Source organism: Colletotrichum karsti (genome assembly GCF_011947395.1).
Source record: "Colletotrichum karsti strain CkLH20 chromosome Unknown Scaffold3, whole genome shotgun sequence".
NCBI lineage: Eukaryota > Fungi > Ascomycota > Sordariomycetes > Glomerellales > Glomerellaceae > Colletotrichum > Colletotrichum karsti.
The window spans coordinates 369,664-394,047 of NW_024065903.1; the positions used below are offsets into that span (position 1 = coordinate 369,664).

The 24,384-nt window shown below is 55.6% G+C and overlaps 7 protein-coding genes across 7 annotated transcripts; 3 read left to right on the plus strand and 4 right to left on the minus strand.

The window, feature by feature from the left end:
* Nucleotides 1-111: 111 nt before the first annotated feature.
* Nucleotides 112-2,549, plus strand: CkaCkLH20_01211 (uncharacterized protein; the record flags this gene model as incomplete). Its single annotated transcript, XM_038883930.1, has 7 exons — nt 112-339; nt 437-482; nt 543-564; nt 635-683; nt 736-820; nt 873-2,437; nt 2,493-2,549. 7 exons carry the CDS (start codon nt 112-114, stop codon nt 2,547-2,549), a joined length of 2,052 nt encoding a protein of 683 aa, XP_038750522.1.
* A 2,863-nt stretch (nt 2,550-5,412) lies between these two features.
* On the minus strand, nt 5,413-5,727 carry CkaCkLH20_01212 (uncharacterized protein; the record flags this gene model as incomplete). Its single annotated transcript, XM_038883931.1, has 1 exon — nt 5,413-5,727. The coding sequence occupies one exon, from the start codon at nt 5,725-5,727 to the stop codon at nt 5,413-5,415; it is 315 nt and encodes a 104-aa protein (XP_038750523.1).
* A 2,826-nt stretch (nt 5,728-8,553) lies between these two features.
* Nucleotides 8,554-9,396, plus strand: CkaCkLH20_01213 (uncharacterized protein; the record flags this gene model as incomplete). Its single annotated transcript, XM_038883932.1, has 1 exon — nt 8,554-9,396. One exon carries the CDS (start codon nt 8,554-8,556, stop codon nt 9,394-9,396), a length of 843 nt encoding a protein of 280 aa, XP_038750524.1.
* A 443-nt stretch (nt 9,397-9,839) lies between these two features.
* Nucleotides 9,840-11,255, minus strand: CkaCkLH20_01214 (uncharacterized protein; the record flags this gene model as incomplete). Its single annotated transcript, XM_038883933.1, has 2 exons — nt 9,840-10,991; nt 11,214-11,255. 2 exons carry the CDS (start codon nt 11,253-11,255, stop codon nt 9,840-9,842), a joined length of 1,194 nt encoding a protein of 397 aa, XP_038750525.1.
* Nucleotides 11,256-16,321: 5,066 nt separating this feature from the next.
* Nucleotides 16,322-18,097, minus strand: CkaCkLH20_01215 (uncharacterized protein; the record flags this gene model as incomplete). The annotated part of the gene is made up of 1 exon (XM_038883934.1): nt 16,322-18,097. One exon carries the CDS (start codon nt 18,095-18,097, stop codon nt 16,322-16,324), a length of 1,776 nt encoding a protein of 591 aa, XP_038750526.1.
* Nucleotides 18,098-18,725: 628 nt separating this feature from the next.
* On the plus strand, nt 18,726-19,579 carry CkaCkLH20_01216 (uncharacterized protein; the record flags this gene model as incomplete). Its single annotated transcript, XM_038883935.1, has 2 exons — nt 18,726-18,838; nt 18,877-19,579. The coding sequence occupies 2 exons, from the start codon at nt 18,726-18,728 to the stop codon at nt 19,577-19,579; spliced, it is 816 nt and encodes a 271-aa protein (XP_038750527.1).
* A 471-nt stretch (nt 19,580-20,050) lies between these two features.
* Nucleotides 20,051-21,728, minus strand: CkaCkLH20_01217 (GLE1-like protein; the record flags this gene model as incomplete). Its single annotated transcript, XM_038883936.1, has 2 exons — nt 20,051-20,830; nt 20,883-21,728. 2 exons carry the CDS (start codon nt 21,726-21,728, stop codon nt 20,051-20,053), a joined length of 1,626 nt encoding a protein of 541 aa, XP_038750528.1.
* Between the last annotated feature and the right edge of the window lie 2,656 nt (nt 21,729-24,384).

The window sequence follows — 24,384 nt, forward strand, 5'->3', positions numbered from 1 at the left end:
GGCACGGACCCCGGTCATACATCATCGGTCCCACTTTTACATGCGCTACCTGAGGCGTGGGCTGGCCGCACCAATCCCAGTGCCAGCTGGACTGCCCCAGCCAGACATGCACTGGAGCCGCAGCCGCACCCGAGCAGCCAAGTGGACGTCGTAGAAGCTCTGGCAATAGCTTCTGCTCATCCTCTACCATCATCTCCTCCAACAACACCTCGTCAACCACCATCCATCCCGCCCTCCCCCTCAACTCCCGATCCTTCTGCTCTACCGACCGACCTTCTTCCTGTGACGACTCTCCACGAGCCGAGCCCTGCTCGCGTCGAAACGCCCACCATGCCTCCTGTAAGCAATCCGATTGCCCGTCCTCTGTTATGCGGCATATGCCTGCCCCACCGACCCGACCTCGATCATTGGAAGCTGACCGAGGACTCCCACGAAGCAGAAGAAAGACAGCAAGGCCGACGAGCAAGATGACTCTCTTCAGGGTAAGCAGCTCTTTCTACTGGAGCTTGTCGATAATGGCTTTGACTGACGTCCTCGTGCAGGCAAGATCTTCTCGATTTCTGGGTTCGTTTGAAGCTCCCCGACTCGCCCCCTTACCTCGATCTGCCGCGCCCGACGACTAACCATAACACAGTCCCGTCATTGTTGCCGAGGACATGATTGGTGTTGCCATGTACGAGTTGGTAGGTTGCATTGTTTGACTGGGATCTGGGATGGCCTTTTGACAAGTCACAGGTCAGAGTCGGTCACGATAACCTGGTCGGTGAAGTCATTCGTATCAATGGCGACCAATGCACAATTCAGGTTTACGAGGAGACTGGTACGCAAAATATCCATTTCCTACACAGAGTTACCCAGCTGACATACGACAGCTGGTGTCACTGTTGGTGACCCCGTAGTCCGCACCGGAAAGCCTCTTTCCGTCGAGCTCGGCCCCGGTCTGCTCAACGGTATCTACGACGGTATCCAAAGACCCCTCGAGAAGATCAGCGATCTGTCCAAGACCATTTACATCCCCCGCGGTATCGCCGTTCCCGCTCTCGACCGCACGAAGAAATGGGAGTTCGTCCCTACCCTGAAGGTCGGCGACCACATCTCCGGCGGTGACGTCTGGGGTACCGTCAACGAGAACTCCTTCATTTCCACCCACAGAATCCTGTTCCCTCCTCGCGCCCGCGGTACCATCACCAAGATCGCCAACAAGGGAAGCTACACCGTCGAGGAGAACCTCCTCGAAGTCGAGTTCGAGGGCAAGAAGACCGAATACCCCATGATGCAGTCCTGGCCTGTGCGAGTTCCCCGTCCGACCACCGAGAAGCTTCAGGCCAACGAGCCCTTCGTCGTCGGCCAGAGAGTGCTGGACGCTCTGTTCCCCGGTGTTCAGGGTGGTACTGTTGCCATCCCTGGTGCTTTCGGTTGCGGAAAGACTGTCATTAGTCAGTCTGTGTCCAAGTTCTCCAACAGCGATGTCATCGTCTACGTCGGATGCGGCGAGCGCGGTAACGAGATGGCTGAAGTCTTGAAGGATTTCCCCGAGCTCACCATCGAGGTCGACGGCCGCAAGGAGCCCATCATGAAGCGCACCACCCTCATCGCCAACACCTCCAACATGCCCGTCGCCGCTCGTGAGGCTTCCATTTACACCGGAATCACTGTGGCCGAGTACTTCCGTGACCAGGGTCTTAACGTCGCCATGATGGCTGACTCGTCCTCCCGATGGGCTGAGGCTCTTCGTGAAATTTCCGGTCGTTTGGGAGAAATGCCTGCTGACCAAGGTTTCCCCGCCTACCTCGGTGCCAAACTCGCCAGTTTCTACGAGCGTGCCGGCCGCGTCAAGTCTCTTGGTTCGCCCGAGCGATCCGGCAGTGTCAGCATTGTCGGTGCCGTCAGTCCCCCTGGTGGTGATTTCTCCGATCCCGTTACGACTTCCACTCTCGGTATTGTACAAGTTTTCTGGGGTCTCGACAAGAAGCTCGCCCAGCGCAAGCACTTCCCCTCCATCAACACGTCGCTCAGTTACTCCAAGTACACCATGGTCCTCGACAAGTGGTACGAGAAGGAATACCCCGAATTCCCCCGCTTGCGTGACCGCATCAAGCAGCTCTTGTCCGACTCCGAGGAGCTCGACCAGGTCGTGCAGCTGGTCGGAAAGAGTGCGCTGTCTGACCCCGACAAGATTACTCTGGATATCGCCGCTCTCCTGAAGGAGGACTTCTTGCAGCAGAACGGTTACTCAGACTACGACCAGTTCTGCCCTCTGTGGAAGACTGAGTGGATGATGAAGTTGATGGTTGGTTTCCACGACGAGGCGCAGAAGGCTATTGCTCAGGGTCAGAGCTGGGCCAGAGTTCGTGAGGCTACGTCCGACCTGCAATCTAAGCTGCGTCAACTCAAGTTCGAGGTTCCCACCGAAGGCCAGGAGGCTATCTCCAAGAAGGTACGTCTCAGCTGCGAAGATTTTAATGTTTGGTTTGCTGACAATTACATCACAGTACGAGGAGATCCAGCAGCAGATGTTGGACAAGTTTGCCTCCGTTGTTGACGAATAAGCGCTGCAAAGCGTGGGTAATATCGGTTTAGTCCATGTCTGGTTGCGCCGTAGGGTAGGTCTCGGCTTCAATAGACAGGTCCGGGGCGAAGACGCGGCTTGCATGGTGATTCCTCTTTTCGTAGTCTCGGCTAGTATATCACATCTGTATATGATCCTAAAACTGACCCAAACCCTCTGTGATGTGATTGTGGTGAAGTTCCATGAGAACCTTGTTTGCCGCTGTCGGCAGACTTGTAATATCATGATTCGATTGAAAATTGTCTCAACACTCTATCTGACCCATGTTACCTGTCCAGTCTAGCCGTTCTACTCCGTCCAAAGTGCAGAGGCACTCAGGACGCCAGGAAAAACAAAAGGACGCTGTCCGTCACAAAGGTAGAGGAGTTTATATGGAACAATGTCATTTTGACACAAGCAAGACCATCTGTTCGGATGCTACACTGCCAAGAGGACTTCTACTGTTAAGCCAGCTAGAAGACATAAATATAGCAGGACACACAAGGGTTCAATGATTTGGCCAACGGTCATCTTCAACCGAATTGCCGTTGCAGAAACGGAGAGGTCGACGCACTTGGGGCCGTGTACAGCGAGGATTATGTTGCCTTCGATGAGGGTGCGAAGAGGTCACATTCGAGAAATCCTGTCGTTGTCAGGAAATTGTATACTTGGGCGACAGAGACGGACATCGAGGACGGGGAGCGAGTTACTTGGTTAGTCCCGGTCATGAGGATCATGGAGAGATCAAGCGCCACAGGATGGACAGTCGGCACCTTAGCGGTTGTCTTGGGCCGTGACATTCAAGTGGACACAAGCAACCGTGCTATGTTGGTGCTGCCTGGGTCGTAAGGGGCCGCCGAGTGAAATGATTTATATTCAACGTATGTCAGTATAGTGAGACACATCTTCCAGTGTGATGGAAGTATGTTGATTCATGGCACGGTTACGCTGTGTATGATGAGGCTATGTGAGGTCTGAATTTGTGAGCAGTCTCTGAAGAAGATATGAGACGGGAGGTACTGCATCTTTCTAATGATCTGTAACAGATCATTTGTATTCTTGTCAGGTACTCAAATATTGCAGGCGTGATCCATCAGTGGCCAGTCCGGCGTTGTGCTCATTACGTGTAGGTGGAACTAGATTGCCACGCTTGTTCGTCTGCATTGCGTCTTATGCCACGGTATACTTAGAAGGTGACGGATGTGGACGATGGTGAGGCGTGAGTTAGCACAGCTGTGATGGTGCTTGACGGTATGTCTGTTCACAGAATTTAAAGATCCAAAGCATGACCTGGGTCAATTGTGGTGTTGTCTCCGGGGCATCTCTCTTCTCAACGTGTACGTCACTGGCGGCGTCATACTGGATTCCAAATGCTTCAGCTTTATAACATTTGCAATGTATGATATCTCGCTATTCTGGCCACGAGGAAGACATTGACGACGACATGGGAGCACGTGGGAAAGGCCAGCTTTTAGTATACAGACCGAGGCGATACTTGTGGGTTTTCTTGACACATCTGACTTATATAAGGGACTGGAATCCGTCGGCACTCTAACTTTCATATTGACAACTGTCGGCGCGTGTGCTTTCAATGAAGATGCTTCGGTATCTATCAATCTGAACCAAGTCTGATGATGAGCGTGGTGGGCATGCGAAGAATCCTACGAAATGCTTGCGTGTTTCTGCAGATACCACACAGGATATACGTGTGCGAATAAGGAGACGAAGAAGCCGAGAGCTGAACGAGCGAAGCACAAGCAGCTCGCGAGACCATAGTACATCTCAACATTGTAAACAGCAAAGCAGGAAACTCTGCGTGGACAGGGATTCGTATCACTTTCCATGGCGGCAGATGTGCTCGTCTTGGTCGAAGAGGCCCAGTGCCCGGAAGTATCACGAGTGAGAGCGTTTATATGAATTGCCAGAAACCACAGTTTGCGGTGAACCCTTTTGCCACTCAGTTGAAGAACTCTAGGGATTACCCGTGATTTGCCTCTAACCCCCCTCCCCTCCCTTCTCTCTCTACGTATTCGGACCGGAATCCCCATCTTGAGCACACCCGGCCAACCAGGTCGTGAGGGACTTCGGGACATGGACAAAAGTTCCACGATACATTGGCCCAAACGACAAAACCACAAGCCTCTACATCGCTCATAGGGAACAGGACGCAGTTATCTTGCCCCGTCCAAGGGTGAACCCCCTAATCTCGACGTTTAATATCCTTGTCCATTTCTTGACGTTCTATATAGAGGTCCTCAATGTACTTGGATCTGAAGCTGAAGGCCTAGGATCTTACGTTTCTTCTTCTGAGTATGATTGTGGAAGGATGCTTGCTCGGTTGAGGAGGAGTGGTGTTGGCGTCGACGTCGTGACCACCACAGATGTACGCAGATGTGTATTCATGTTGTAATCCACGCGAAAACCCGAGTTACAATGCCACGATGTTCACTGATTATTGGATACAGAGCACGATTACATATGTCGCTGCTGTTATTGGGTTTCCGGCGACTCGTGTTGACAGTGTGAAGATGACAGGGACTTCACCGCCATGTCGTTGCCTAATATTGTGTCTTCTCATACTCCGTTATATTTTATGTCACCGGCCTCAGTGCCATGCGATTAAGCTCGTCCATAAATGTAAATATACAGACAAGCGTCTTCGATTTCAAAAGTTACGCCACAGATGCAACTGAATTCATGGTTCTATTGACGAACGTTGCTCTCTCATCCATATGTCGATACTTGAAATTGGGAAATGTACCTCCTAGAGAACCGTTGACAAGAAAAAAATTCGAAGAACAGCCCTGTATTTGTTTCCTTCGTCATTCATTCATAAAGTAGACGCAATAGGATCTTGAAGTGTGCTACTCAAGAATTATCTCCCTCCACGCCTTACCCGGGTCAAAGGAAGCCACGTCATAAGCCCTCTTGTATATCTTCGCCAGCCCAACCCGCTCCGCCACGGTATGCTCCCTATTCCAGACAATGAAGAGCGCGTAGTAAAGCTGCCACTCGGAGACCTCACGGTCTTCAGGGACGTAGTAGTTCCAAGTGTCCAGCTCTTCCATCGAGAAGTCGCGAGCATCGGATATGGCGGCAAACTCCAGAATATCGCCTACGCTGCTGAAAAAGCTCTCCTTCAACACGATCGTTCCACACCAATCACCGTTGGAATCCATTAAACTGAATCTGTGTAGGCCTGTTTCGAGCTTCGAGGCGAAGGTTGGATCAGTCCGGCTTTGTCTGGATAGTTGAAAGAAGGCCGTATATGTCCAGAAGTACAGACATGTAACCTTTCTAACAGTACTCGTCGGGTACACTGGCCTAGAATCGGAATGCATAACCGTGGAACTTTCGTTATCTGCCGTGCGCAAGTGACGACCGTAATAGGTTCCATCAGAGGGCACATAACCTTGCCATCGAGGAGTAACTGTGCCTGGAATACATTGGCTTGATGACCAGACCAGCTGAAATTCATCAGCAACGTAAGGTGCGAAGCCATCGGCGCGCCAACCCGAATCGTATCGGGTGGAAAGATGCCACCACACCACCCAAGTATGAGACAGCAACCATTCGTGCAAGTCTAAGAGGATACCGGAGATCATCGAAATGCGCCAGGCACAACTTCCCGCCCATCCGCACCAGGACCAACTGGGGAACAAACAATCAGCATCTCGGCGTTCTTCAGCTCTACTTTCCCAGAGAAGAGCGAGGTCGAAGTATGCTGCAGGAAGCCCATAAAGAAAGGGAGTTCCAAGTAGAGGCTCCAACATAGATAGTATCCCCTGGAAGGCATTGAGCCGATCGCCGGAGAACGTCAATTGTTTGGCGGTGAACGATTCGACGTACTGTAAGTAAAGCCGGACAGGATTTTTGCTGACCGATTCGAAGGGCGACCGAACCATTTCCAAGGTCCATGTTAGCAACGAAGATTCCGAGCAGACCTCCTCAGACCACGTTGCTTGGGAACATTGGAAGAAGGTGCAATTCTCGACGAATATGATGGATCTCCTGGACAGCATGCGCTCTTGGAAAATCCACGCCCTTTCGTTCCACGCCGTGTGCTGGATGCGACTTTCTATTGTCTTGGCCGCCATGAGATGGAGCCCTGCGCATTTGACAACAGGAGTACCATTAGACGCACGGGGTGTGCCAATTGAGCCTCTAATACCCTCGCGTGAGCTGGAACCAGACGCGGCGCAGATATTGAATGTGCCGTTTTGGAATATCTTGTCCATGAGCGGGATGATTGTGGACTTATCCTCAACGGAATCCTGTATGATGCAGATAGCGTCGATCCATAGATATCGGAGGCCAATTGCTTTGACCAGCAACATGGCATCACGAATCGTTCTTGACAAACCGCTCGTTCGAGGGCCGAGTGCTCCAGGCGCCATCAGAGAATTGTACTTTGAAGTTGACAGCATAAACGGTTGAGGCCCACCCCATGCGTAACTCAAAGTTGCATATTCCGTTATGCGAGTCTTGCCTTCTGAGAAGCTGACAAGCGCTTCTTGCTCCGGGTCGATGAATCTCAATCGGTCTGTGAAAGTCATGGATTCATCTGAAGCGCAGTTATGACTTTCTTTACAAATACGGAGCCACTTCTTCAGAATTTTTGGGTCGACGGTAGATGATGACGCTTTCCGAGCTAAGAAGCTAGGTTGCGCAAGCGATGGAACTTCCGAAGACATCAGCATGATGTGAGTGTCAGTCCAATAATTCTCTGGACTGAAGACTCTCATGCGGCGAGTAGGTGGTCGAGATTTCTGGTCCAGGTTTGAGTTTCCCACAAGTCGTCCGTCAAGCTGCCAATCGATGTGGCAACGCACCCGTTTCCCTTCTTTGGTCAAGCCATCAAGTCCGAGATGGTCGCCAGTAGGTGGTGTGGTATCTTGAAGAGTGTGGGTTCCTTGGAATATGAGCCAGCAGAACGAGCATCGATCTCGTCTACGGTAGATGTCGTCAACATAGCCCAGATCTAGCCGCTGTAGACCAGCAAAATCCACTGATGTCGCAAGGAAACCCGGGAGGGTGCTGTCAGCAGCTGTGCCGGGAACAAACTTCTGGACTGACAGATTGAGTTGCTGGCAGTTCGAACACAACGTATCCATCGGCGCGTCGGATTGTGATGGGTTGTTGTTCCCGTTTCCTTCGGCTCTGTGATTGAAAGCGCTCCCTCCCATTATGACGTTGCTTGCCATTTCGACGACGGTCTATGGTAGGAGCCGCCTTGTTGGGTGAAGGTTTGGGATGAACCCCGTCGCTAGGTAAGGAAGGAAGATCAGGCAGAGTATATGAGAGTCTGACACCATTGAAAACAGCCGCAATGCGCAGCCTGATGGGAACCAAGCGACAAGTGGGGAAACAATGCAATGCATGTTATCTTCCTGTTGATAGGTTGGTGAGCTCCTGTGGTCAGCAAGTTGCCTCGCAAGCCTCATTGCAAGGTAGATATCATTGCTTGATGCTGAGGCGTGGTACTCGTTTAGTATACCTATCATCGTCAGTAGTAATTTGAGCATTGTCATAATGGCCAATTAAGATGATCGTCCAAAGGAAGGGTGAGGGAGGTAGTCAAAACATTCGATGGTCTTATGTAAGTGGTAGAGATGCTCAGTGGAGCAAAAGACAAAGGTGCACCACCTGGGTATTTGGATGCGCACGGACCATACATGACCCAAAATCCCACACAGCACTGTGGTGAGTCCTTGAGATGACCTTTGCAGAAACAAGCTGAGAGAAACCACATGAGTCCATCTCACCGGCCAATTCGACTTTTGTTGAGGTTGATTTCAGATAAGGGACATTATAAACCTCGAACTCCACTCTCAAGATCGTTCACTTCTGTTGCAATAAGCAACTTGCGGGTGTACCAACCCAGCGCCGCTCTCACACACAACTTCACTCATTGCACCTACTCAACGACCCCTCGGAACCTCTCCCGGCGCTCCCCTCAACCGCCACCACAACCACTACCCAAATCACACCACAACCCCCCAAAAATGTCCGACGACCTCAAGGACGAAATAGAGGTCATAAACTCCATCTACGGCGACGGCACCCTCACCCCGGCCCCGCCAGACTACGTCCTCGCCCTCCCCGGCGCCTCCTCCCTCACCCTCCGCCTCCCCGAGTCCTACCCGGACGTGCCCCCGCAGGTCCTCGGCACCCACAGCGCCGGCGACAACGCCCCCCGCGGAGCCGGCGCCCGCGACCTCGCCCTCTTCCGCGACGCCGTCGCCACAGCCTACCAGCCCGGCGCCGTCTGCCTCTTCGACGCGATAGAGGAGTACCAGAGGTGGGCGGAGGCGAGCGCGGAAGCCGAGGCCGCGGCGCGGAGCCCCTCGCCGGCGGCAGAGGCGGGGTCGGAGGGGGAGGTAAACGAAGACACCTCCTCTTCGGCGGCGCCGGCGGTGCCGGACTACCTCGCGGAAGAGCCCCCGTGGGTGATATCGGACCCGTTCGTGGAGCTCAAGTCGGTGTTCGTGGCGCGCGCGGCGCCGGTGACGTCCCCGGAGCGGGCGGCGGCGTACGTGCAGCACCTGCTGGCGACGGACAAGAAGGCGCGGACGGCGACGCACAACATGACGGCGTGGCGGATCCGGGGGCCGAACGGGACGAGCTTCCAGGACTGCGACGACGACGGGGAGACGGCGGCGGGCGGGAGGCTGCTGCACCTGATGCAGCTCATGGACCTGTGGGACGTCATGGTCGTGGTGACGAGGTGGTACGGCGGGCAGAAGCTGGGGCCGCGGCGGTTCGCGTTGATTAACAGCTGTGCGAGGGACGCGTTCGTCAAGGCCGGGTGGGTGGAGGAGGCTGGGAAGAAGAAGGGCGGGAAGTGAGCGGTTTTTGGAGAGCGTATACCATGTAGCTTCATAGAAGGTATTATTCTGGCGATGTTGTTGGATACGCGCAACATGCTCGCGCTTCCTTCAGATCACTGACTCTGGGAGGATGACGGAAGACGAGATCGAATCATCTGAAATTTGGTCCTGGACCGACGCCGGCCATTCTCGCAAGACATACAAAGTTGGTATCTAAGATCAGAGGGCCGTCCTTCGCAAACGCCAAAATGCCAACGGAATTTTCAAACAAAAGCAGATTGCCAACCGTCAGCCAGTCCATGCTAGTACAGTCATCCCTATCATCCAGCGTCGTTAAGTTTACCACCGAGGCGGTTCCACGACCCCTCAACTCCTTTTTTTCCTCTCTCGGTCCCCCAACAAGTTTTCGACAAAACCCAGACTATGGGCTGATTCCAGCGGTGGTACTCGTATACTTCCTCTTAGGCTTTGAACAACTTAGGTTCGAGGATCTCAAGCGCACGTATTGACTGCTCACAGGAAAGAATGACAGCACCAGCCCTGGCGGTGGATAGATATGACAAACCCGCGCTGTCACCGGTGCGCATGTCCTGTACCAGGGTGCCAGCCACGCCGCAAACGATGCCCGTAGCTTCGAACGGAAGGCTCTCGAGGTCGAGGAATATGGGAACGAGGTTCGAGTTGGTGTCACCAACGAGGGAGTCACCGAAGAGGCCTAGTAGGGACTTGTCTAGCAACAGCGACGGAGGGTCCTCCTGGGCCAGTGTGATGGAGAGGAAGCGCGGTCGTGCCGCAAGTGCTGATATCATTGCGGTGTACAGCTTCGCGTCGATATTGTCCAGCCACGTCTGGCGATGGCTGTTACCTGTAATCTGCCTGCTCAGGGGCGGCCGCTGAGTATGGGAAAACTCGCCCCCGAGCTGAGAAGTCTCGCGGCCAGAGCACTGTACGAGAAGGAGGTCGTCCTCAACATAGGGAGCGACACTGCGCTTCTTGAGCAGATCAAACGTGCGAACCTGAAGCTCTGCGATGGTTGACGGCGGTGGGGTAAGCGGAGGACCGCTGTTCTGGCTGCCGCCACGGGAATGGACAGAGGCGGCAGGGCTGACAAAGTTGGACTCATTCTCGGCGAGCTCGAAGCCGCGCGCCAGAAGGGCCTTGACGACAGTCTGTTTGTCCTTGCTTGGCACCAGGATAAAATCAGAGTAGTACGTCGTGATGAAGAAAATGGGAATGCCAGCAAGAGCCAGGGGCGACGTCAGCTCCATAACACGGCCTGCGGCATCCATGCCGGCGCTGATAACGGAGAGCACAAGGTACGTGTCTTTGGATATCGAGACGGACTTTGCGAGTTCCTTCGGAAGGTCTTTTATCGCAGGCTCGAAGACGTTTTTTGCCCAGGAGCTGTGGCAGACGATAGAGCACTCCATGGGAGTGACGCTGATGTTGAGGAAGCCATGTTGGCTTTCGGAATTGAGGCCTTCTAACTCATGTTCGGGCTCGCCTTTGGAGGCCTTGAGGGTTTGGGTCTGAGGGAGAAGAACGCGGAGGATGGGCTGCAGTAAGATCGAGTAGAGATCGAGAGGAATGTGGATCAGAGTGTAAGTGCCGTCCTACAGCGCATTGGATGTTAGTCAAGCAAGTTTGGCTTTGGACCCAAGACATTGTGCCATGCTTGGCTGACCCCGGAGAAGGTGTTTCTCGTCGTCGGCGAAGTGAGGTAGCGTTGCAGTGGGGATGGCGTGAACGTGAAGTGCAAGAGCCATGCAGCCCCGCATTTTTGGTGACTCTATTCAGAGAGAAAGTGACAAGGGCCGTTGTGACTGTTGACTTACGAGGAACGAGACTTGGGCGTTCATGATGACGCCTACGCGCAGAATTCTGGGCTTGAAGCCGAAAGAACCCTCAGACTCTTCTTTTCCTCAACCCTTTCTTCTGAATTGTGGGAGTTGATAAGAATAGGAGCAGAGATCTGATCTCGATGTGCTGTAGGGCACAGACGTCGACGGCTGTGCGCGTGGAAGGATATCGGAGGAAGAGCCTATCTGCCGGGTTCAGATCAGGTTTTCATAAGGCTGGTCGGTGCTTTTGGGAGAGTCAAAGTCTCAGAGTTGAGTTTTCGATAGTCGGGTCTGGATGGGGAATCTTCGTTTCTTATACTATCTCTCCTCGTATAAGATTCCTAAGTCTTAAGACACTTGTAGGTACTAGAGATGGATGGCGTAGCAGGAAATGGGAAATAGAAAAAAAGAAATGAGAGAGGAGCAGCAGGAAGGGAAGGTTTTGAAGGAGGGAAGGGGAAAAGAGGAATTAGGTTCATATGGACCCTGAAGTTGAGCTAAGGTAGGCACCTCAACGCAGAGGCAAGGCAAGGCAAGGCAGCTTCCACTTGGCTTGAAGTAAAGGTGCGGAGAAGGCGCTGCGCTGCGGCGCTGCGGCGTGCGGCGGCCGTCGATGTCGATAGTAGGACGCTAGAGCACGAACCGTGCGGCCACATGCCGGGGCCGGCGAAAAGAAAAGAAAAAAAAATGGGGGAGCCAACCATAGAGAAAATAAAAAGCGCCAGGGTGAGGGAGAGGAAGAAAAAATCACTGACGGGGTAAAACGTGGGTTTGCCTGCTTTGCGGATTTGGTTGGGTTGCAGATAAGGTGAAAGAGTTGAACAAGCATCAGGTCCGTAAGGTAGTGTTGTTGGCCGGGGCCTAAGAGCGGGTAGCGTAGGCCCCTCAACTCCGCTTGAGTGGTTCACTGCAGCTTTACGCCGAGATGGATGGACATGGACATTTTTTGCTGTTTTTTCTCTCATTTGTAGATCCAGCCCCGGAGCAAACTGGGATGCCTCCTCGTTCCGTCCGAATGCATCACGCAGGGCCACCTCGGTCAACATGCAGTTGGCCGGGTTAGTAAGAGACTGATGCTGATGATGGTGACTACCTATGATGACGATGATCACCGTGCTAAATTCGCAAGGGCTGGCGTTGGATTGTTCATTTCCACATTGCCCATCTCAGCTCACCGACGCTCTTCTTTCTCACCCAGGCCGTTGTCATTCACACATCCTCAACCCAGGCAGACCGGGTCGTCACCTCTGGCTGCACTTTGCAGGAGGGTGGGAAGCCTGGGCAGCATGACATGGCGGGGTTGAGCAGGGGAGGCATTCGACCCTTGATTGCACGCTGGATGGTGTGTGTCTCGTCAGCGCACACGCACTTTCCTACACGAGAGCGAGACGAGACTGTGAAGACGATGGATGTACTATGGTGCAGAGTAGGGGGGTTGGGGTCTTCTCCTGGGTGGTTTCACGACGTTATCTGGTTGCGGCAAGTGTGTTCTGGATCTAATAAGGCCCCTTGCCCTGCCTGGAGATATCCGAGTTGAAGTCTCTTCTCGGACGTGAGGATGTTTTTCAACAGACGGCAACTCCAGCGGGCGCTTGAGTCAGGCTCGCACTTTTTGGCCGAATACCGTGTAAGTGGGCAATTGATGGCAGTTGAGCCGCTCTCTCTTTTCTCCACCGGACCACCAAGAATTCATGTCCAATACACGTGTGTCTGGATCGCGTATTCCGTCTTGCCTAGGATGTCAGTGCCTGAAACCCATCTCGCAAACTAAAAGTAGAAAGACGTGATATTTCGTGACGATTGCTGAGACCGAGGCGCTCGCTAGTCGAATCCCGGCATCCTTACGCCTTGACCGCGGCCGCCTGACCTTCTGCTCAGTCCAGAGAAGGTATCGACAAGCTCACCTCAGAGCTAAATAGACCCTAACGACCAAAAAACTTGAATGATGAAGAGCGGGAGGGCTAAAGGTAGACACAAGAGAAGAGTTGAAGGCCGTTTCGGGCGGCCTGCAGGAGACTAGTGGGGTCAGGAACGTGGGGGTTGGGGGTTCTGGTCTCTCCGAGGTGGTCGTCGCTTCAGCCTATCACCTATTTACGACCCTCGCAGTGGTCTCTCAGCTCCATTGCAGAACAGGCGACTGGAATGCGGAAGCCTTCACTACCTTAAGCTATTTAGTGACGCCACTGAAGCATCTGCTAAGGCAAGGAGTGACGGGATCGTCTGCTTTGGGCAAGCGAGCGTTTGACCAAGTTCTCACCTTTCATCATCATCATGAACGCGGGAACCAGAGTGCCAACGGGCGTTGCTGGCATTGCCTGATCCCGGATGCGGCTGGCCTCGGCATCGCATCGAACTACCTCGACAAACGACGCGGGATGATGCCAATTCGCCAGTAACGAACTCATCCACCTGGGCATCTGGGATCCTCAGCAGGTTGTTCCATACGACATGAACGACGGTGTTTGGCGATGACATCGTTCAGCCACCGATACGTTCGTCACCCGACTGTGTGAGGTATCCCAGAGCAAGGGAGCTTACCCCCGCACTACGAGGACACTAGGACCCCTCTTCGGCACCCAAGGAGCCGGTCCTCAAGCTCAGCTTCATTTGAGTTGCCAGCATCATTTCAACACCCGCCTGCCATCTCAGCTCCTCTCGAACGCCATCGCGTCAGACCAGAGATTCAGCCATGCCTATGGCTGTTTGGGGAAAAGGGAAATGCGTCGTCTCTCGTCTTCCTTGCCGTCAGTTCTCCAAGAGCCGGGCCCGCCGATCGCAACGGTTCCTGAACCTTGTACGAACCCTTTCCCATCGTCGCATCAATCTGCCCTCTGACTGGTTCATAGTGGCTCGTCAAATCGGCGCCACGCGAAGGAGCTCGAATTGAACATGGATTCTCCAGTGGACTCGCCTGTGCCCCTGCTCCAGCTAAGGCTACTTTTAACGTAGCAACAAGTTGTCGTCGCCAGCAAACTATTGTACGTCGTCCGGCTTTCCCATTATCGACAAACCGATGACTACTCGAGATGCAAAAATACCACCTGGTCAGGTTGTTGGCGCCATAACCCCAAGAAAGAGTGCAACCCTCGGCGAAGACAGGGGACCCCGCCCCTCTCGGCGCTCATCCAACCCACTCCGTCACTGACAACTCTCCTCCCGCAATCCGGCCTCCATCTGGACCCCCCATCCTCAACTGCATCCTAGGATCCGATCCCTTCAGCAACCGCCTTCACTGCGACCCTACCGACGTCCGAAATGCCCTTTAACGGCCGCTTCTAAGCGGATCAAATGGCTTAACCCCCATCTTTTGCCGCTGTCGTCCACTCACACGCAACTCCCAAATGAATTCGCTGGTCGTGGTCGTGCTCCATCAACCTGGAATCGGAAGACTGACTCGTACTTCGTACATATGCGTGGGTTGGCGCCGATGCCCCACGACTCCGAGGTTTGCCTTGTGACACCCCGACAACCAACGGGAGTTCACAAGCTCTACGAGCTGTGCCGGACACTCGGTCGTCTTACCTGCAGGTGGATGGCATGTCAAGCAAACATATCGTCACCGCGCACGCTGATGACAGCATCGTGCACCTTTCGGGAAATAGCACGTTCGAATTGGGGGCGGTTCAGCGCGGCGGATGATGCGTGAAGCAACAACTTTGGGGTCGATTGAAGTTCAAGCCTAAAAGGTGTCTTCTGCTTGGTTACCCGATTTGGTCTGGCATTGTGTGCATCGCCGGCGTGGGATGTGAGTGCCTACACGAGGACGAGGGCCTCCACTGGCTGGAGACAGGTCACACTGACGACGTGCCGTGATCCATCATGAGACCGGAGCATTGCCGAGGGCTCTACTTCTGAGACTGAGGTTTTTGCGGGTTTGATTGTTTCTTCGGCGACTGGCCATCTCGAATCACTGTTTTACGTCTCTTCATCGAGTCTTCCTGATATTTCCGACAGTTCCATTCGCCCGTCCGTGCTCTCCTATCTGCGGATCAGATCGTACCCGTTTCGAGGTCCACAGATAGGGAACAAGATGCTTTGGCGTTATCTCAAGCTATGACTACCGCCATCTAAAAGCTCCCGTCTATCCTGCTAGCTCTGAGACACTCTTTGCGCCCACTAGTCTAATCGGTCGACATGCCCTTTCAAGGCTGGTGTTTGCCTTTACCCCGCTAATTGGCCCTTCCCTGCATATTGTAAGACGATACAGCGGAGGGAACGAGACGGTCGATGCGCATTTGATGCTGTGCCTCCATTGAAGTAATCCTCAGGAAGAAAGAGGAAAAACCTTCAACCTATCGCAATGTAACTCCAGCCGGCCGATGCAAGTTCATGCATGACATCAAGAGCGCGAACAAAACCCCGCGGTTTGTCCGCTTGCCGCAGTAACCGCAGTGATCAACCTCGAACCCTTGTCCCACTGCCCGGAATCAATGGCACCAGCAAGCGACGTCGACGTCGTTGCGTACCTCATGGCGGCCTGCGGAGTTCATACCGAGGACCTTCCGCCGGGCTCGCCGAATTTCTCGGCGACGAAGCAGGCTGGTGCCGACGTGCGGCTACTCATGACATTGCAGGCCGCGCACACTTCCGGGGGCCCGGCCGTCTGACAATATTCGGCTTCACTGCCCTTTCCGGGAGCTGGGCGAGAGGCAGCTGGTTTTGGCATTCCTGAATCGCCATTTCGCATTTTCTGAGAGGAATGAGAGCTGCTGTGACTCATCACTTTCATCGATGATTTTGCTGTCCTCGAGGACCAGCTGTGTCGTAGGTTTGGCGGTTACCCTGAGAGGCTGTGACGGGGTTATTGAACTTGAATCTGCCTCAGGATCCAATACAGATCTGAAGCTGCCGTGGATTCTGTCACTATATCAAATCTCGAGGCAGATTCGAACTCAGCAGACATGGAGAAACACCAGTCGGACATCAACAACACCACTAGGACTTGTAGTATCAGGTAGCGATTCAGGAAGCCGCCACTTCCAGATATCCCCGTCAGCGAGTTGGAAGAAAATCATTGCAGGTAAGAAACGGGTATCATGCGGGTTGATGGAAAAGATGCACGCGAGCCAAGCCAATGGTAGGTACCCAACGAGACCCCCGGTCTATTTCTTGATGCCCACGACCACCATATTCCTCGGGCTCAGTCCGTAGTCGAACACCGTCTCGACCCAGGCGTCCCGGACAACGTCCGCGTGCTCCTTCAGGAACAGCCAGCGGTCCGTGACGATGAGCGACTCGACCACGCACGCGCTGAAGGCCATCAGGCTCCACACGGCGGCGACCTCCTTCTTGCGGGAGAGGTACTCGTCCTCGTAGCGCCTGATCTCGTCGTCGGGCATGTCGGTCATCTTGTCCCTGATGATGGCGCTGTACTGCCCGTACTCGCGGTTCGTCGTCAGCTTCGTGACGGCCCCGCGGATGTAGTCTCCGAGGGAGCGGTAGCAGCCCTTGCGGAGGGAGCCGATGATGACCGGGTTCGTGCTCATGTTGAAGGGCGTCTCCTCGGGGGCATCGCCAGTGCCGGCGTCCGGGTTGCGGTGGTAGACCTTGGAGATGACGCCCTTGTCGAGGAAGATCTTTTGGAGAATGGCGCGGTAAAGGTGGCGCGTGAAGAAGTCGTCGCTCTCGGACTGCGTCCAGTTCTGCGGCGCCTGGCACGCCATCATCCGCGCCGTGATGTTCATCCTGATCCCGCCCTCGTAGGTTGATAGCTTCTCGCTCAGGGGGAAGCCCTCTGGGTCGAAGCGCGAGGATTCACGGACCACTCGTCCGTTGAGGGCCTGCAGACTCGGGCGGGCGTACGTGTACTTATAAGTCGGCGGGCCCAGCTTCTCCGTCAAGAGGTTGTAGCAGCACCCGACGATGGCCACCGAGTGGATCGCCGGGTTCATGATGAGCGAGCGGATGCCGTAGTGCGAGAGGTTCCCGCACGAGTGGATCGACACCGCCATCATCCTCAGCTCCTTGCCCTCTTCCTCGGGCAGCACCTCCTTCTCGATGCGCCCGATGACCTCCGTCAGATCTCCGCTCTCCAGCCTGCCGACCACATAAGACACGGAGCCCTTGCCGATCGCGCGGTTGTACTGCGGCGCAAGCTCCTTGATAGGCCGGAAATCGAAGTCCTCGGGTGCCGCGTCTGTCGCCGCCGTCGTCTTCCTCCTGGCGTTCTCGGGCCCGAACTTGTCCGCCTGCATCTGGGCCCACAGCTTCTTGTTCCGCATGACGACCTCCTTGCTCGCCAGCCCGGACAGCACATCGAGGCCCTTCGCGCCGTCGATGTTGTGCTCGCGGCCCTCGACGGCGACGACGTGCCGGTTGTACGGCGGCAGGGCGAGCGTGCGGCCGAGGTAGTTCTGCCCGCTGCCGAAGTCGACAAAGTGCGTCGTCTCCTTTCCCCAGCGCTCCGAGACGGCGCCGGCGAGCGAATCGACGTAGCGCGCGAAGTGGGCGACCTCGTGCGCCTTCTTGGGCTTCATGCCGACGGCCACGGAGCGCGAGAGCTTCGGCGGGGGTTTGGCCTCTTCCGAGGAGCGCGCGGGGTCGAAGGACCTGGCCAGGGAGAAGCGGCGAATGTCGCGGACGTACTTGAGGAAGCTCTCGGGCGGCGGCGGGTCCATGGCGGGGAGGTCGTTCAGGTCGTCCCTCATGAGGAGGTCGAGCAGGCGCGTGGTGTCGATGGAGAGGAGGAAGGGCTGCCATTCTGAGGGCAGGACCTGGTGGAAGAGGCCCGGGGTGTTTGTGAAGAAGTCGAGGACGTGGACGCCGCCGCAGAGGATCTGGAAGAGGTCCGTCTCGGTGACGAATTTGAGGAGGGCCGAGACGTAGGCCTCTGGCGAGGGGAACTCGTCGGAGCAGGGGAGGGGCTTTTCTGGTATCATAATGTTCCTGATTTTTGTCTTCTTTTTTCTGAAACTAGTTGGGTAGAGACCCCCTTGCCCAGTCAACGATGCGTCTCGAGATTTGAGACGTGGGCTCAGTGAGTGAGCGGCGAATGAGTGAGTGAGTGGTTGTGTGTGTGAATGAGCGTCTGTGGATTGAAGTGAGTGAAGGCATCCCACTTACATAAAAAATAACCCCTCTGTATGGGGAAATTTTTCTCGGTGAAGGAGGGGTCACCTCCCATTGACTCTTCGGTGAGGAAGCTGACGAGCCGAAGAACATCCGGAAACGGCCTGTCACTGCACGACCCCGAAGTATGGAGGTACCTCCAAGCACCTGCCGCCCAGTGGACACCTACGGGCTGACCTTAAGGGGCCCAGAACGCCGGCCGCAGCAGCTCGGAGAGCAGAGGACAGACAGACGCGCAAACGTCATCCCAGCCGCGTTTACCTAAAAGGTAAATTGACTACCGTACGCTGCCGACCTAACCAAATCTTACCTTACCACTCGATTGGCTCACCATTTCGACCTCAACACCGACAGGCGCCCATCGCTCGCTCTGACAGACACCGAATAACACCAACCAATGCGTCCACGGATGCGCCTTTCCTCACTCCCGTCGCCAGGATGATGTCCTCCGCCAACGAGGAGGATCCCTTCCTCCAAGTCCAACAGTATGTCACGAGCCAGTCCAGTCCACCGGTGCTCCTGCGCAAAGCCAGGACGGTAGATGCGCATGTGTATGCGTGACCCGCAAACTAACAATGCGTCTTTACAGAGATGTCCTCGCCCAGCTGGACTCGACCCGCCCCCTGTTCACCTCCTACCTCCGCATCCGCTCCCTCTCCACGTCCCCGACGTCCCCGGAACTCGCCTCCGCCCGCTCCGACCTCGAATCCTCCCTCGCCTCCCTGGCCGAGGACCTCGCCGACCTCGTCGAGTCCGTCAAGGCCGTCGAGTCCGACCCGGCCTCCTTCGGCCTCTCGTCCGCCGAGGTCGCGCGCCGCAAGAGGCTCGTCCAGGAGGTCGGCGGCGAGGTGGAGGACATGCGCGACGAGCTGGCCAAGAAGCTGGGGACCGACGCCAAGGGGAAAGCCGCCGGGGGCGCCTCGAACTCGGACCTGCCGGACCCGAGCTCCTTCGCGATGGAGGGCGGCGAGGGGGAGGACGGGTACGCCGAGTTCGAGCAGCAGCAGCAGCTCGAGATGATGCGCCAGCAGGACACGCACCTCGACGGGGTGTTCCAGACGGTGGGGAACCTGAGGCGGCAGGCGGATGATATGGGCCGCGAGCTGGAGGAGCAGAGGGAGATGCTCGAGGTCGTGGACAGCGTCGCGGATCGCGTCGGTGGGCGGTTGCAGACGGGCGTGCAGAAGTTGCAGTATGTCATGCGGAGGAACGAGGACAGGCTGAGCAGTTGCTGTATTGCGGTGCTCATCTTCGTGCTTATCCTGCTGCTCGTGTTGTTGTTAATACTGTGACGAAGTCCTCGCGAGGTTGCTCGTGGGCTTTTGGTTTCAACTACGAAGAAAAAGGAGGACTGCACTGGACTGGAGTGCCAGCCACACACATCTACAGAATGGGGTTAAGGGAGTTTACACGGAGCGACTTGTCATTTTTGTTTTCATAGTCATTATTGCTGAAGGGTTTTCTCGCTCAGGATTTGGTAGATCGTCCATCCAACGGACGATGCGCAATTCTAAAGTACCCTATCTTACTTTCCGCTGAAGCCCCCGTTCCTGATGCATCGGCCCACGCATTGCTTCGGGTGCGACCTGACAGTTTCGCCCTCGGAAATCAACTCTTCGCCGCGGCTTGTGTATAGTTGCTGTTTTTTCCAGAAACGCCAGAGTGTATGTGTGCCCCTTTCCTGGTATCAGAAGCCGGTTGGTCCTTGTGATTCGTTTGTGTACACGGTTGTCTTTCTCTTTTTCGCCGAACATCCCCTTTTATTATGACAAGTCTAATCCGGAATCTCTCCTCATGACGTCCGCGAGAACTTGAAGGGCCTGCGCGGCTGTGGCTCCAGCGGGCGCCTTTTTAGGAAAATCTACGAGGGCCATGCGCAGGGCGGCGATGGCGGCGTTGCCGTAGAAGTTGATGAAGCGCTGCTGGTGGCCGTCGATCATGGACTTGAGCACGATGTACTGCGTGTTGGAGACGAGCTGCGGGGGCGAGTTGACGATCTGGGCCATGGCCCTCCAGTAGTTCGTCGGGGGGTACGGGTTCGTCTTGGAGGCCTTGCTGAAGTCGCGCAGGGCAATAGCCGCGAAACCGGCGCCGAGGCCCGTCATCCTGTCGTTGTGCGCCTGCTCGGGGATGTAGTTGCCGTTCTCCATCTTCCACCCGATGGCCTGGCGGCCCAGCTTGGTCTTGTCGCTTCCCCTAGAACCGAACAAGACGGGGCAGGCCACGCGGAACTTGGCGATCAGAACGTCGATCAGGGAGGCACCGCGCCAGTGGTAGTCCTTGTTAGAAAAGATCTGGGCGGTGACGATGCCGACTGGCTCAGCCGACTTCGGGTTCGCTCCACCCTCGTTGGCGAACTGTCCTATGATTGCCTTGGAGAGAATGTTGAGCAGGTAGATGAACAAGGCTGGGAGCTGCGCGCCGTTGTGGACGGCTCCCTCGACCGGTTCCCTGTTTTGTTGGACGTAATTGCAGACGTCCACTAGCGGCGACTGTATCCTTCCATCGAGGGACTCGCGCAACGTAGTGTTGATCGTGTTCATCTGGATGATGTCAGTATCTTGGCAGGGATAAGAGTGAGGACGGGTTTCTTACGGGTTGGACGTTTGCCCCCTTGCCAGCAGTCAGCTGGCCGATGGACTTCCTGATCTGTCGGCGCATGTCGCCCAATTTGCCCTTCAACGGATTCCCTGGTTGTTTTGATAGAGCCTCAACGTCTTTTCGCAACTTCTTCAATGCTTGGTGTATTTCGAGATATCGGTCGCTGGCTGGAGCAGCTGCTGGTGCGGCCGCGGCAGGCTGTGCAGCCGGCTTGGGCGGTGCAGGCTCCGCAGGTTTCGTCAGGAAGCCATTGGCTTGGGCCGCTGGAGCTGTCGCCTGCGTCGCGGCTGGCTGTGGTGGTGTTGCGAGAGGAGCTTTCGCGGCTTGAAGGGCCGGCGCAGCGTTGGTCACGGGAGTTGGCTGTAACCTCTGAGCCGTTGGAGCGGTAGGGGCCTCGGCCTTGACTTGTTGTGCTGTTGTCCCATTCACCTGTTGCTCTTGCTTCTTTGCCGGCACTGGAGCAGGCCTTGGCGGTTCAGGCTCTGGTTCGGGAGGAAGTTGAGGGATCTGCTTCGCCTTGAGCTCTCTGAGCCTCTGCTGTTCGGCGCGAACTGCGGCCTCGGCCTTCAATCGCTCCTCTTCCTCCTTTTGGAGCTGAGCTATTCTCCGCTGCTCAGCTTCCAGCCTCTGCTTCTCCTCCTGCAACTGATGCACCTCGTAGACTCTCAAGGCGGCAAGGCGCACGCGCTCATGTTCGAGCTGGGCGGCGGCGAGCGCATCGCGATGGCTCAGTTCGGAGTTGCGGTTCTCGGAGAGAAAGTCTGCGACGAAACCACGTTCAGGACTCTGCTTGACATAGTCCTTGCTGTGGCTCCTCCGCGAGGGAGAAGAGTGCGCCATGGTTGGTGGCACAGGTGGTTACCAGTCGTTGCTGGAGGTGGCCAGGCCTACGGCATCGGGCGGTGGGGTCGGTACGCGTCGGACGCAAAATCGCACCGGCAACCGAGAAAATAAATAAAGATAATAATCGGTCGAGAAGAGTGACGTCCGCGGCAGCCGGTTGGGGAGACAAGGCTCGGAAGTCCAGACGAGGCTGTGCTCTACGTATTGGACCCTGGGGAAAGGACTGGTCGGTTTTGGGGTTGCTTGGTGGTTGGTGTGTCGTCAATTGGACCAGGCCGAGACTGGACTGTCGAGTTCAGCACAGGTTGGGCGGCGTGCGGCGTGGTGGTGAGGTGTGGAGCATTGAAAAACAACACGATGTATCAGGCGCGCTTTGATGATGTCCGCAGGTGGGAAAATGTTACCGTTCGCGGCGACTTGGGGCTCCTTTGGCATGGGGGGATGCTGGAGGGAAAAAAGACCCCTGCTGCACTGTCACCCTGAGCTCGCGGCTATCCGGTGCTGCGCGCAGATTCTTGCAGCTGTTCCCATGGGGAGAGCTTCTGACAGCATGGAAAAATAAAATAAAAATCATTGAAAATGGAGGACTGAACCTGAGAAGAGACGTCGCCGTGGTGGTTGCAGCACATGTGGGGCGACAGCGAGCTGTTTGGGCCAATGGCGGCTCAAGACTTCAACAGTTTCCAGTATAGCGCCCCCGCTGGTTGGTCGGACCGTGGGTGGGCCCGTCCCTCGTTCCCCGACGTGCGAATGCCTGTGGAATGGATGTTGAAGCCCGAAGCCTGAAGCCTGAAGGTTTTAGCTGCCAGTGCCAGACAGAGCAGAGAGCAGTGAGACAGGGCAGGTCATGACTGGTACACTGGAGCTAAAGATGCTCTATTGCCGGGCGGTCAGGACTTGGGGCCGGTCCAAGTTTCCAAGTGAGATGCGGACTGAAGTCTGATTTATGCCCTGTCTCGCCTCTCCTTGCCTTGCCCTGCTTTTGGCCCTGCCGATGACAAAAGCGTCGAGCGCCAGCGCGAACCGAGACTGGACAGATCGTCTGAGTGAAGACGGGAGGATCTCCAACCTTGGGTTGGGGTGATGCCATTGAGGAGCAAGAGCAGGTCCGGGAGGTACGTAGGTAGACTCCACCGAAGAGCTGGGGTGAAGCAATTGGGTTGCCGTATTTCTCTGTCCAAGAGTTGTCCCAGGAGTCACGGAGTCACGCGCCTGGCAGGCCTTTTTCCTGTCTGTTCCATTGCCAAAAGAGAGGCGTCTCCGGTTTGCGTATCCATCTTGGAAACACGCTACACGTATCTCGTCCCTGTCTCCATTTTCTGTCTATCCGTACTTCTACATCCCCGTCTTCGTCTTCGTCGTATGCGTGTGCGTGTGCGTATTTGTCTGCAGTAGACGTCCAAAGAAAACGGGATGCCAAGGCGTACATACTACCTAGCAGGTAGCAGCCGCCGCCGTCGCCGCCGTCTTTCTTCTGCAGTCACCTCCAGACCAAGACCAGGTCCAGGTCGGGCAAGGTACATGGCGGAACTTGTGGCATGTCCCGCGACGGCCGTCGGCTTGTGCCAGACTTGTGGCATAGGGATGCTCATGCGGTGTGTGGGAGGCTCAAGGAGGTGCTGTAGCACTACTGCGGTACGTTAGGGCGACACGCTACGGCAAGGGGACTGATCTACCAAAGTATCCGAGGTACCTCCCTTGAACCCGGGAGCCCTGACCTGGTCTTTTCAGGTTCTCTGGCGGCGGCGTGGGCTCTCCCCACTTCCGTCGAACTCGACTGGAGTCGTGATCCTGACTGAGTCCAGTGTCTTGAGTTCTGGCCGAAAACCCCAAGTCAGGCGAGGTACGTGAGTGTTTGCCCGCGATTCGCGCCGCTGAAGGTACATCGTCTTACCTAATCGTCAAGGCGATGTTGTACAGACGGCTTTGCAGGTTGCTGACTGTTCTGTTTGAGTGAACGTGACGTGACATGGAAGTGAGGTCGGCATGCGGCAACATCACGGCTGCCAAAACCAGCGCCGCGGACTCCTGCCTACGTAACCTGCCGCCCGGGGCGAGGTAAGGCAGGGAGGTACCTAGGTACCTTACCTAAGGCTAAGGTAGCTTGAGGTGCCTAGTGTCAGGAAGGTAGCTAATGGGGTGCCAAGGTACCTCGAGTAGCTTTTCTTACTTCCCCAAACCATCCTGCGAAGTAACTTGCTTGGCCTGACAAGAACCAGAAAGATGCAAAGTAATGCTGCCAATCACTCAGGTAAGCAGACCTGAGTAAAATGCTGCTAGTTCGGACAGTGAAAGTAAAGTATCTACTGTTGCTGTGCTGCATCCGCCGTCCGCTGTGCCTTACTCCGCGAGACCAGGAGGTACTTCGACCTTTACCTGACCTCACCTCACCTGGGGTTGCTCCTGCCTATCCCCTCCACTGTCGCCGTCCTGTACCTTAGTGCTGCTGCTCTCCTCCTCCTCAGGTCGTCCTCTCCTCCCCACTCCACACCCCCCCCGACCCGACTCGCCTTTCGCAACAAACCCCCCGTCAGTCGCTCCCAGAGACGAGAGGACATTCCCATCCTGCCTCGTCTTCTCTTCACGTCTGTCTGCCTCACCCGTTTTTTCCACCTCAACCATCACTTCGCACACTCCTTGCGAGCTCCTTTCC